Source organism: Ammospiza nelsoni, chromosome 14 (genome assembly GCF_027579445.1).
Source record: "Ammospiza nelsoni isolate bAmmNel1 chromosome 14, bAmmNel1.pri, whole genome shotgun sequence".
Taxonomy (NCBI): domain Eukaryota; kingdom Metazoa; phylum Chordata; class Aves; order Passeriformes; family Passerellidae; genus Ammospiza; species Ammospiza nelsoni.
Genome location: NC_080646.1, coordinates 9663503 through 9676110, shown reverse-complemented (window position 1 = coordinate 9676110; position 12608 = coordinate 9663503). Strand labels below are relative to the sequence as shown.

General features: G+C 43.2%; 1 protein-coding gene across 1 annotated transcript in view; it reads right to left on the bottom strand.

Annotated features, from left to right (window-relative positions):
* The window catches only part of HDGFL3 (HDGF like 3), a 36353-nt gene that overhangs the window by 2872 nt on the left and 20873 nt on the right, over positions 1-12608 (bottom strand). The window contains exons 2-5 of the mRNA XM_059482488.1: positions 11555-11631; positions 8179-8317; positions 6770-6928; positions 5068-5214 (exon numbers count right to left, since the gene is read on the bottom strand). Of these exons, the coding sequence (XP_059338471.1) occupies positions 5068-5214; positions 6770-6928; positions 8179-8317; positions 11555-11631 (522 nt within the window). The remainder of the gene's footprint in view (positions 1-5067; positions 5215-6769; positions 6929-8178; positions 8318-11554; positions 11632-12608) is intronic.

The window sequence follows — 12608 nt, the reverse complement described above, 5'->3', positions numbered from 1 at the left end:
GTGCTGCACACAAAGGAGAGAGCAAGGATCTGACTGATTCCAGTGCAAAGTTTCTGTTATCAGTGGCAGCACACAGAAAACAGAGCAGGGAACAAAACTAAACCCACAAACTGCTGTCTGTTCTTCTGGCACTGAAGATTACTTCCTTAACAGTGTCTGGCAACTAATTCAGCCATCCTGTACTGTGAAACTGCATGGGCAGAAGGATAATTGTTTACTTGCTCTGTACAATAGTTGTTATTCTGCGTTGCTTTGAGGTCAAAGTGGTTACAGGATTCAATGTACACAGAGCTGCAAATATTTCATCTGTACAGGCTGCTTTAATCTCAACTTGCATTCAGACATTTATGTTTCCTCTGAGTTATATCCCATGTCCTTAGCCAGCAGTGCTGTTATCCTGAAGGCAGCAAACACAACTCCTTACACCATATATTATGCCACTATTTGATTTTTACATAGAATTTTTTACTGTGCAATACTTAGACACATTCTAAAAAATATTATCTTTTGCTTTGAAGGGTAAATTTTAGCATGCCTCAAATAGCAGGAAAAGAAAATCAGACAGAAAAACATACTCTGTTTTCATTTTTTGTACAAAATGCTTTTACATTGTACCAAGCCCTAAATTCTATGCTTTCAATGCTGATAAGCCCCCAAACCTGCTATGCAGCCTGACCAGTGTTATTCTGATAAGTAAAGAAGAGCAGAGGAACCAAACATCTCAAAACCACATCAAAAGGACACAGTGAACCTGTGCTTCTCTGGCCACTTGTACCTCACAGAGTAACTGGGATTGTTGCTACCCCACAAGAATACCACAACAAAAAAGCCTGGACACAGGCTGTTTTAAATATGTTCTCCCAAATGCAATGGTGTCAGATGGCAATAATTTCGGACCAGATTTTGATCCCCTTATTCATGCTGGCAGTTGCCTCCACAAATAGATCCACTGACTCAGTTGGTAACTAATTGTCAGTGTGAGAAAAAGGATCACAGTCCTTTACTCCATTTTAATATTCAGGCTGTACCAGAAGCAAGAAAATGTATCTCATTTCTAGCCAATTTATTCTTTGAAGAGAGTAAAATCATTCACCTCCTGCACCTGAACACCAAGCAAATGCCTCCTTTACCAACACACTGCCCAGACTGTCACTAAAACAGCGAATAGCAAAATGAAAACTTGCCACATACCCTGTGTGCTGGCCTGACCTTCAAACACTCTCTAATAAGGCCAGAACCACAGCCAGCTTTCTAACATGAGTATGTGGCCATTCAGAAGTAAAGTAAAAGCAGTTTAGGTGTTCAGTTACAAAGATTCAGAGTTATGCCAGCGAAGAACTAAAGACACAAGTCACCAGAGATTTAAATGAGGAATGTAAATCTGCTGCCATGAATTCACTCATTTATCAACTAATTTAGTACCATGAAAGTAAACACAGAGCCATGAATACCTTTCCACCAGAAAATTTTCTTTACATGGTATTCTGAGAAAGCCAAAACAATTTAGTATTTAACAGCAGGGAAGAGTTCTGGGAAGATTCTGTGACTCAGGATCTGAGCAAACTCTGGGATGGGCTGTCTTAGCTAATACACTATTAGTTAATCAATATGGGATGATTAACCCCTGAGGTTCAGGCTCTGCATCTTCCTGGGGAAGGAATCAGACAATGAACAGCAGTTAGGAAAGAGCTTGAAAAACGTGTGGTGACAGAACACAATGACCAACTATGGCTGGGACTGAGGAAACATCTCTTTCTTGAGAGTGCCTGTAGTACTCAAGAATAGCTCAGAAACTAAGGGATGGAGATCAAAAAGAGAAAGCACCTTTGTCTACCCAAGGGATAAAAAGAAAATCACAAGTTGAGCCCTTGAACAGTATGATATTGGTTGAAAAAAATATAATAGCTCTGAAAGTACTTTTATTTGCTCTGGGTTTGAGTCTTCAGGAAGCCATCACTTGGCATTTTGAAGCTTACCTCTACCACCTGGAGGTTAGAATTTTCATTAAAAAATATAGGTGAAGGTGCTCCTGCAATCATCTGACTTTGGCTGTTAGCCCTTCAAGAAGATCCCTGTAATGCTGAGGGTAAGAGTGTGATTAAAAGGCAGGATTGCATCTGATCTGAGGAGGAGAGATGGGTCTTCAGCCTGCAGTCCAGGCATTATAAAAGGCAATTACTACCTCATTATTAGTGGTTTTAGTAAGAGAAAAGCTTGTCTCCTTCAGGCACAGTCTGAGTGAGAGGCCTGGGAGGTGCAGAGCAGGGGGGCAAAGGCACTCTCCGCACATGGGAAGCACCCAGGGTAGGGTGGCCAAGCCACATGTGCCTCCATGGTGGCCAAGGGCACTCTCAGCCCAGGGCAGCACCTTGGCCAAGCCACATGTGCCTCCATGGTGGCCCAGCCTCCATGAGCAGGCAGCTCTCGAGCAGCCGGGCACAGTGACAAACCACAGCAATGAATCACACCTGTCCTTGACACCAGAGCCCTGAACCCTTGTTTTTGGGTATCTGACTCAGGGTATCTTCTATCTCTCTGCACCTTATTTTGAGCGAGCAGCGGTTCTCCCGCGCCCGTTCCGGAGGCTCCTGGCGCCATCTCATGGCCACACCAACGCCCTGGAGTGGCCGACTGGGGACAAAGGGGCACTGGGCTCTGCACACTGCAGGGAGGGACCCATCCTCTGCACACTGCCTGGCCAGGCTCTGCTCACCAGCTCAGTGCCTCTAAGGAGACCATCATCTCCTCTATGGTGGTGTCTTTAGCAGGTCGAGACATTTGTCTGAATTCATGTGTGTGAGCAGAAGGATCACATCCCAACTCTCCAGGTGCATGTTGCTCTTTTTCAACCTTCCTTTCTACAGCAGAGAAACCCAGGTGTGTGAGCTGGAGGAGCTCAGTGCCCTGCAGCAGAGCCTCAGTCTGGGTGTCCAGCAGGATGTGGGTGCAGTGTCCAGCACAGCTGGCCCCGTGCCCCAGCTCACCAATCCTGACACTGTGGGCTGGCTGTTTAACACCAACTCAAATAGACCCTGCTACTCTTCCCCCAAGTGCCCTGTGTCTTCTAAAGGCAGACCTTCTAAAAGGACACTTGGTCTGGCTCTGAGGAGCAGCAGAAGATGGAGTGTCCCCTCCTGGTCCTCCAAGAGAATTGCACTACTGACAAAACCTCAGGGAAACGCTGAAGAGATTCACATGAGAAATGGCGATTTTGCAGCAGAAATGGCCAAGGTGAAATACATGGATCAGGATGTGAACTTTTCCAAACTTATCAGTGCTTTTATCTCAAGCTGCCCTTAAAAGCACATCCCCATTGTCTCTTTAATCTGTATTACTAAAACTCCACCTTTTCCATAACATTAAAAGCATCCAAGACCTAACAACAGACTGGTTGCTCAAGCATGAGTTCTGCATGGTGGAGCTGCAGAAGTCAGAGCAGAGCCACCTCCCCACATGGGTATGACAATATTGACTCCAGATATTGCTTCAAGTTGGTGCTGGCAGGAAGGATAACACTATTGACAGTATTTCAGCACAGAGGCTAAAACATATGTAATCCTGAAAATGCTGAGAAGCACAACCCTGTTGTAGCATGCTGGACGTCACCTCCTGAGCATGTCACAAGCATGTCACACCAGGAAGAAAGAGCCATATGAATGCAACAGCCACAAAGCCAACATTCTGTGTGATGTTTTAGCCACTTAGTCTGTGACTGACCTAAGTAAGCCTTTTGTCCTTACATGGAAAATGTGCCTGAAGTCCACAGACATATCCCCTGTCACTGCCACAAACATGGGAAACACAGCAGGGCCTGCTGAACCTCCTGTTACCTCAGATGCATCTTACAAACAGTTTTCTCACTCAAATACCTATCTGAAGACATGGAAGTGTCACAGGATTCACGAGGCAGAATGTGAGCCACCCTTATCAGCCTCTGACACTGTGTGGGTGAGAGGCTGGAGGGCACAGCTGGGCAGGGTCTCCTTGCATCAGTCCCTGGCTGAAGCCAGCAGCTTGCTCAGAGTGAATGGGAGTGTGAATTTTCCTTGTGACCCCATGAGCCACCTATCAAAGTCTTTACAGCAGAGTCACAAAACAACTACACAGCACTGCAGAGGGACACAGGGAAAGGGAGCCCTGGGAGGAGTCTCTGAGTGGGAGCCAGCAGCAGCTGCCCAGAGGTTGTGTTTTGTGAGAAAGGGTTTGGCTGAGCACGCAGCTGGGTGCTGAGGCACCTCAGCAGTGTCAGCTGAGAGCTGTGCTGGCCTCCTCTCACACCTGGGCATTTGTGTCACTCAGCTCCTGTGACAGCCCAGCCCGGCTGCTGCCCACGTGGCACAGCCTTGGCACGGGCACTGCTCAGGGACTTGGAGCTCCAAGTGCTGGAGCAGACAGGCTTGTGCTGCTCCAAAGGCTCAGAAATAGCAGGGGCTGCTAAAGGTGGCTGAGTAACCAGCTGCCATGTAATCCCCCTGCTCAGCCTGCCCCTCTTGTTGTTGTGGTCACAACAAAGTAATATTGGTATGAACACACAACTGAGAAAACACACAAGGGGATTGTATGAAGCTGCTCTGGAGCAGAGTGCATTTCCCATCCTTGGAAGCTCCTAGCCTAGGGCAGCACCTGCCCTGCAACCTGCAGAATGCAGAGTCTGTCATGAGCACATGAACCCTCAAGAACCCCGAGGAGGACACTGGGACCCCACAAATTAAACAAGTGTGACAGGGCAAGCAGGCTCCCTCTGTTAGTGAGCCAGCATGCATTATGCAAACAGTCCGATTCTGCTCTCACATCAATTTTGCATCATTCCAGCTCATGGTTTACAGTGGCTCCTCTCAGCTGACATCTATGCAAGTGGCAGAACAAAAATAATGCTCTTTTCCAGTCATTTCTCTAGAGCAAAAATGTACAAATTTTGGCACCAAGTCCATGTTTCTGTTCTAGACACATCCTGAGCACTGAAATGCAACCCAAGAAGGTGGCACATGGGACACACAGGTCACCCTGGCTCCAAAGCCCCCCAGGAGCAAACTGCATGGGAAGTGAATGACAGGAACAGAAGATTACCCCTTCACTGGTTTTCTGCAAATCTGAAGAAGTGTTTCTTGTGTCATTGCCTGCGTCCCCAGCATCAGAGCTGCTCTTATTTTCTTCCTCTTTGCAGTCCTTATCATCTTCATCTCCAGGAGATTTCCGTGACTGCTTGGAGGATTTCTAAAATGATCAACAACAAAGTGAAAATTAAAACCTGAGCTTCAGCCATAGAAAGACACTTCTGAAATGTATGTGGAATGCTGTCTGATCATGCATTTCCCTGGTCAAGGTGAATACATGGGGTGAAAAGCATTTTTCAGGTGAAGTAGCTGCAGTTACTGCCACCAGTGAAGGAAATTTCTCTGAAATTCTGTGTTCAGCACAGGTTGGCAGCTCAATTGACTGAAAGACAGACACAGTAATAGGAGCTGGGTATTAGTGCTGGGTCACCTGTAGGTTTTGTTAGTTAATGAAACAGATGGTGCCAGCTTGGCAAAAGTTTTGATTAAATACAGAGATGTAAAATGAGAATAACATTAGCAGAGCTGCTTTCCATACTTTTTTTTTAGTGCTGTCAGCTTTAATATATTAACATTAGAGCCATGTGGAACCAATATATCTTCTCCTTTACATCCCTTTATGTTATGCAATTCTACAGTACAAAAGGATAAATTGTGGCATTAAGCCACCATTTTCATAATCCTCTGTTTGTCCAGAATCTTCTGGAAAGAAGATGGCAGAACAGACCTCAATTTCTGATGTAGAACACACAAAATTGGTGAAAATACATTTTGTTTGGTGGATCAACCACAAAATTCACACTCTCCCCCAAACTGTGCCTGGATCGGATTGTTTGATTGCTTCTTCTCATTTCCATTAGTTTTCACTTTCAGAGAAGAATAACATGAATGTGAATAAATTGACTCTGCCCCACTTTACACAATTTTTCAGGTGAAGTGCAGCCCTGGAGGCACACACAGAACCAGAGGAAGTGACTTTAATGTTGCTGCCCTTCATCCCAGGTGACAAGTGAGAAGTTTATCTGAACCCAAAGGTGTCACTTCTCAGGGGATTTTCCCCACCAGCCACTGTGAGACAGACACATCACTCTTAGCTGCCTGATCTACACTGTTACATGAGATATTAACAGGGCTGGTATATTAACAGGGCTGGTACAGTTCAGGTCTTATATCCACAAACTGAATATCCTACTCCCTGCTTAATGAATGAGTTCTTCCACCTTCCCATTCTGTATCCTGGACTGAAGTATTTCACACTCAGCTCCAAGAGGAGCAATTGAGCACATCTGGCCCTACCAGATCCTTCTGGGAGATGGAGGAGGAAGCTTCAGTTCTCCTGGACAGGAACCAAACCTGAGCTCATGACTCTCAGGAGGCCCACTCATAAGGATTTTTTCTTCTTCTTGGGGAGAGACTGATCTGAGATAATCAAACCTATCAACCCATCTTTGCATGGATTTTCTTCCCAGCCCTTCTGATCTCCTTCCCATAGTTTCACCTTCTTCTCAGTGTGTGGGCACTGGAATAGGGCAGAGTATTTCAAGTGGTGTCTCACCAAGGCTACAAATCAAGCCCACTCCCCTTTGCCTGTTTGAACAGCACTGTCCTGGTATCAGAATCAAAATGCTAAAGGAGGAAGAACAAATTTCCATGAGGTGAACAGTATTCCAATTATAAATGCCCATGGATAACAACAGGAAAAGTCAGAAGATAACCTTTGAAGTGTAGGATTTTTTCCGTTTTGAGCCGGCTTTTTCGTTCTTTCTTTTTCCTTTTCCATCCTCTTCTACCCGGTCACCTTCCTCCTCACTGCTGGCATCTGCTGTATTTCCTCCTTCTCCTTCAGTTTCTGATGAGCTCTGTTGCTGAATTGCCTTTAAAATAACAACAACAATAATAACATCAACAATAAAAATATCACTAATATCTATTACTTGATTTTTGTTCTGCATTGAAGATAGAAAGATGGAAATGGACAGCTTACACTTTAATTGCTACAGTTAGGAAGAGCTCAGGTTATTTTTGCAATTATCAGGAAAAAGGGCTGCAAAGGCAATTTTCTCAGTCACCACTTGAACTCAGTTATCAGACGCAGATTCTGGGATCAGAAGATCCAATAACAAAAACATGTTTGCTGGAGGAGAACTAAGGGCTGCTCAGTGCAGAGACCTGGCATGCTCTACTCTGGGAAAAACTACTGAAACTTTCAGACTTTGGCTGCAATAGCAGAGACTTTTTTGTGAGAGAAGATGGCTGTTACATTCCCCTCAAAGGGCAAGATCTGTGTTTTGGAAAAGCAAGCCCTGACCAGCAGGCTGAGCACTCTTTGACAGCCCATCTCCCACAGACTATTCACTGGACTTTTTTTAAATCCCCAAGTGTATGCAAAACATGTGTAGGGCTGAAAATATGAAACAGGAACTGAGAGAGGCAGCAGCTTTTCTGCAGGTGGTCTGTATCTCTGGCTTGTAGTGTTTTGTGATAATAATGTAATAGGTGTTTGCCTGCTTTTGGAGGTGATTCCTGCCTTCAAAGGACCACATTTTTTTTAATGAGAAAAGTTCTTTGTTTTATACAGCCCACCAACTACTCTTCTCCCCCTCCAGCTTCACTGACTTTCTGCTCTGGACACCCAACAGGGAGAGCTGTTGTACAGCAGCAACTGTCTCCTACAGCAGCTTAACCCTCCACCACCTCACTCCTCTTAGCTTGGGCACTGCCAAGTGTGGAAATCAAAAGTGCAGTGACCTTAAGGTCTGTGTAAAATACATGGAGCCTGATATAAAAATAAACAATAGAAAGAAGAAGTCAGAAATTATTCATGTTTGTACAGGAGTAAATAAAACCATCCATTTTTAATTTAACTAAATGTGTTGCAGAATTTTCCACTTCACCACTCCAGAATGTCACAGAAAGCAAAAGGCTCTGCAGTATGATTAAAGTTCCATTTGTCACAGAGTGTGAGACCACAGTTGTCTTTACATTACACAACTACCAGAGCTGTAAAACTTTCTTGCTCCATCAAAACCAGAAGCTTACACGTCACTCTTAAAGTGCTCACTTTGACAAGCAGTAAAAGAAGAAAACAAGAAAGACAGGAGCAATAGGTGTGAAAGTCATTTACCTGATATCCAGTAAACTTTACTCCAGGGTTGTTTTCTATTTCCCACAGGCCTTCATTAAATCCTTTTCGCTTGTTTGATTTCCCAAACTTATCTTTGTATTCTTTATATGGGAAAAGGTCTTTGGGCCCCAGGAACGCACTGCATTGAACAGAGGGAACAGTCAAAAAAGGACTTTTCACACTCTCCTCTTCAAAAAAATCATAACATTAACACTGCAAATGCTTTCCCTATTCTTCTGCTCATTGAAGCATTTCTTTTCTAGTTTTATTTATTTATTTTTTTGGTCACGCTGGCTTTGAGTTACTGCTGTGAGTCTGATTTAATGGATTGGCTCACCATCCTGATGTTTGATGTAGTAAAATCATGCTGGGTATCTCTAGAAACAACTGAAACATCTCTATTTTATTAACTACTGCTGGGAACTGGCACTTGAACAGTTTATGAAAGTTTATAAAACAGTTTATGATGTCATTGCTTGCGATAGCAAGGGACCAAACTTCCAATCCTAGAGTTATAAATCCAGAAAGGCCTCAAAAATGCCACACGAAAAGTCAAGCATGTAAGGAGTGCCTAGGACCCATGAGCCAAAATCTGTCCCTTGTACTATGGGGCAGAAAAAGCAGCGACATTTATTACCATCTATACTGCCAGTAAGCCTGGGAGCTGCTTTCTTGGAATTAGCCCCCCACATACTAAATTCTGCACAAACACAATAAGAATGCTCTTTCCCAAAAATCTTATAATTTCATATAAGAACAAAAAACAATGGATGAATATAGGCAGATGAGTAATACAAGGAAACAATGAGACACACAGGGTGCTTGTGGCCAAATAGTTTTTTAGACAGCGCAGCAAAGGAGGGATTTTGTGCTTTGCTGCTGCCTAAGTCAGCTGCACATTGGGCCAACTAATTTCAGGCACAAGCATCACAATGCAGGGAAAAATAATTACATAAAAAAAGAAGAGTGATGATTTGTCCTGCTTTTCCTACACACGTTACAGCAAAACTAACTTCTTCTAAACTCTTAAACTGAAGGAAGCATAACTCTCTTTTTGTTGGGTATCTATATCTACTGAATTCTGCATGGTGACATTGAGATTGTAATCACAAGTCAAATTAAAACAATGAAGGTAAAAAGACCCCTTCATTCCCACATGTAAAGATTCTGTGTCATCAATGACCAGAGCTGAGCAAGTCCCAGAGTCCTTCACCATAATCACTGTCCTACTTTGCTGATGATCTGTGCAATTCATGTTAACTCTCTGGTCTCCATCACTGTGGGAATGTGGATTAAATACATTTATTGTTGTAACCTCACCATGACATTGGGAGTTTGCCCTTTTTTGCAGATGGGATTCTGAGGCACAAAGATTTGTCCAAGGTCAAACTCAAACTGACAGCAGAGTGCAGAGGAAAAACCAGCTTGCTTCAGTCTCAGTCTAATATCTTAATCACAGGATAATATTTCTTCCTTTCTGCAATCATTATTTCAGATTAATGCCTGATTTATGCCCAGCATTTATGAATGTGCAAAGCTCCATTCACTTAAATCATCCCACTGGCTAAGCAGTTTGCCAGTGCAGAGCCAAATGGTTGCTAAAAAGTCATCAGATGGCAAATCCCTGAGGAAAGAGCTTCCTTCTAACTCCACCTGAGACAGCATGGGATTCACACTCAGCTGGATATTGATAAATATCTTAATTATATAATTACAAAGCCAAGAATGCATTTCTACCTGAAAGCCAAACAGTGATTTCCAAACTAACCGGTGCCATGTTAATATTAAATGCTACACTAAATAAATTATGTTATCTACACTTTTACTAATACCAGGAGATGCCTCTTTGTTGTCAAAAATATAAACAAACAGTTCTAAGACGAATAACAAAGGAAAACTGTATGAAACTTAGTATGAGCTACCTTAACTTAGCTCAAGAGTAATATATGGAAATGTTTCCACAGCCTTTTATGTAAACACTGAAAAGCTGTCTACATCTTTGCTTGAAATGCATTCATTGCCACTGGGAGAGCATAAGTTTCTACTGCTCTGCTATAAAACTAAGGAGCTGCAATCTACAGTTCATTTTTAACAGTCAGGCTTTTACATTTATAAAGTAGGAACTACAAACTGTTTTTCTCTTTCAGATGCTACAGTGAGATCATGAGCTCACAAAGTCCAAATAAAAAAAGATTATCAGTTTGGGATTCACTCATTTTGGAATAAAAGTGGTCAGTTTTTTTCTTAAATGTTTCTCAGAAATGATGTTTCCATTCAAAAAATAATTACATTTTGTTTTCTGATTTGAAAGCATTGTCAGTTTATTTAAACTTTATTCTTTTCAGATTATTTTGTGACAATACTAATAGACCACAATATATCAAAACATCAGGTTGTTTCATTCTAGCAATGGAGCGAGAAAAAACAGAAGAACTATTTTAACGAAAGAGAAGCTATTATGAACTTTATAAAGCAGAAACTGCCTTTAAAGATTTTTTTAAAAAATAAAATGTGATGTGTGAGCTATGGAGCTTATAATATTCTGGAATAACATTAAAATTCAAAAATAAACAATAAATTTTTAATAAAGCTTCAAGCCTCTAACATTGAATTTAAAATATCATCAGAATTTCATTTTTCCAGCTTTAAAGGAATTCTAGAGAACATGTTACCTGCAAATAGGGAAGGAAAAGTTTTAAAATTAAAATATTTTGCAAAATGGAATGTGACTTATTTTTTAGCTATCTCAGACATAGTTTAAACTAGAGACATGTACATTATAATATTGAAACTTTGCACCTTGTAGCAATTATGATGAGACCTAACTCACCTCTTGTGCTCTGATTCCTTTCTTTCCCTATGAGATCAGCCAGCTCAGTTCTTCTATCCCTTCTGAGAGCTCCATCCTACAATATCCCAGCACAGATGTCCCAGGAATGCACATGTTCTGAAGCTCTGCTGAGACTCTGGGGTCTGCTTCCTTTCACATCACAAACCACCAAGTGAGCTCTCACACGAGACATGAGCTCAAACGCGTCCAAACACAGGAGCCTGATCTCTGCTATCATGGACATCCAAGCAATAAATGTTTGCCCCTGCCTCTGAGTTCAGGGCTTTTTCAGACCCTCTAATGAATTCATGCCCACACATTTCTTTACGGGACACACAGGATTTTGTGTTTAGACCATGAAGGCAGCAGCATTCCCAACCACTCTCAGCTTTCACTCCCATTTGTTAATACCAATGAGTTGGGCTGGCAGGACCTTTCTCTAGGCTCCCAATGGCTTCAGTTAGGATTTGTTCCAATGAAATCAGAGGAAATGATGCTGGCTGTGCAGCAAAAAGGCATTTCCCAAGGAATGGGTCATTCACTTACGTTTCATGAGTCCCAAAAAAGAAGATGGGGTATTTATTTGCTGGAGGCTTGACGGCTCCTTCAGGAAGTTCATCAATCTGTAAGACAGAAAGCAGTGGAAAAAGATTATTCCCAAAAGTGGTGTCCCTCATCCAAGCATCCTACCAAGCCATGGAGGTGCTAGCAGAGGTGTCCTGCAGCCCTGGGAGGTCCCACTGTGTGTGGGGTGGGGAAGGGAAAGCAGCTGCTGGAGTTTCAGGCAAAGTCAGCATGACTGAAATACTGCAGGGAGACAGCAGAAGACCCAGGAGCACACACAAAGTTTTAATGATTTCATGGGCATTTTAATACACAAAGGCAATAAAATCAACTCTGCTTAATTTAAGTGTTAACTTCAGATCCTGCCTCATCAAAGGCATGGAAACCCAGAGGGTAATCCTGCCTGTCTCACACAGCCACCTCAGTAACTCCTGCAACAAATGGGGAACAGATGGGACTCAGGGACTCTGCAGCTGGAAAACAGGACAATCTCCCAGTGGTGCTTCCTGTGGTGATGGTGGTACACACAGTGTAAAATGTGTAATGCACACCAGGGAGGGGGGCCAGGGAATCTCCTTCCCCTGCAACACCCTGATAACCAGATTTGGCTACCACTCCCCTCTCTACCCTCTCCTTTCACATTTTAATCCTGGCCTCGTATTTCTCAGGATAGAGCTGCAGAGCAGTGAAAGGAGGGATGCTGAGGGTGCTCTCCTGAGACAGAGCTGGTACTGGAACAAACCCCTCAGGCTGAGCAGTGCCCAGACCCCTTCTCCCAATGTTTGGGTGAGAGCACCGGCTGTGAGGCAGGAGGTGAGGCCCAGGAATTAATCTTGTCTATGTCTAATTTTGTAGTCCCCTTTAACAGAAATAAGAGTCCAGGTGCCTACCCACACAAACCAGAAACACAGCAAAGCTTTAAATAACATCCAAGAGCCTGCCTTCCCAGAAATGGCACTTCTGAGCATATGTGGGTGTGTGAAATTAAGTGTCCAGAGAACTCTCTGGCTAAGAGAGAGCCTAATGAGTCTAGATA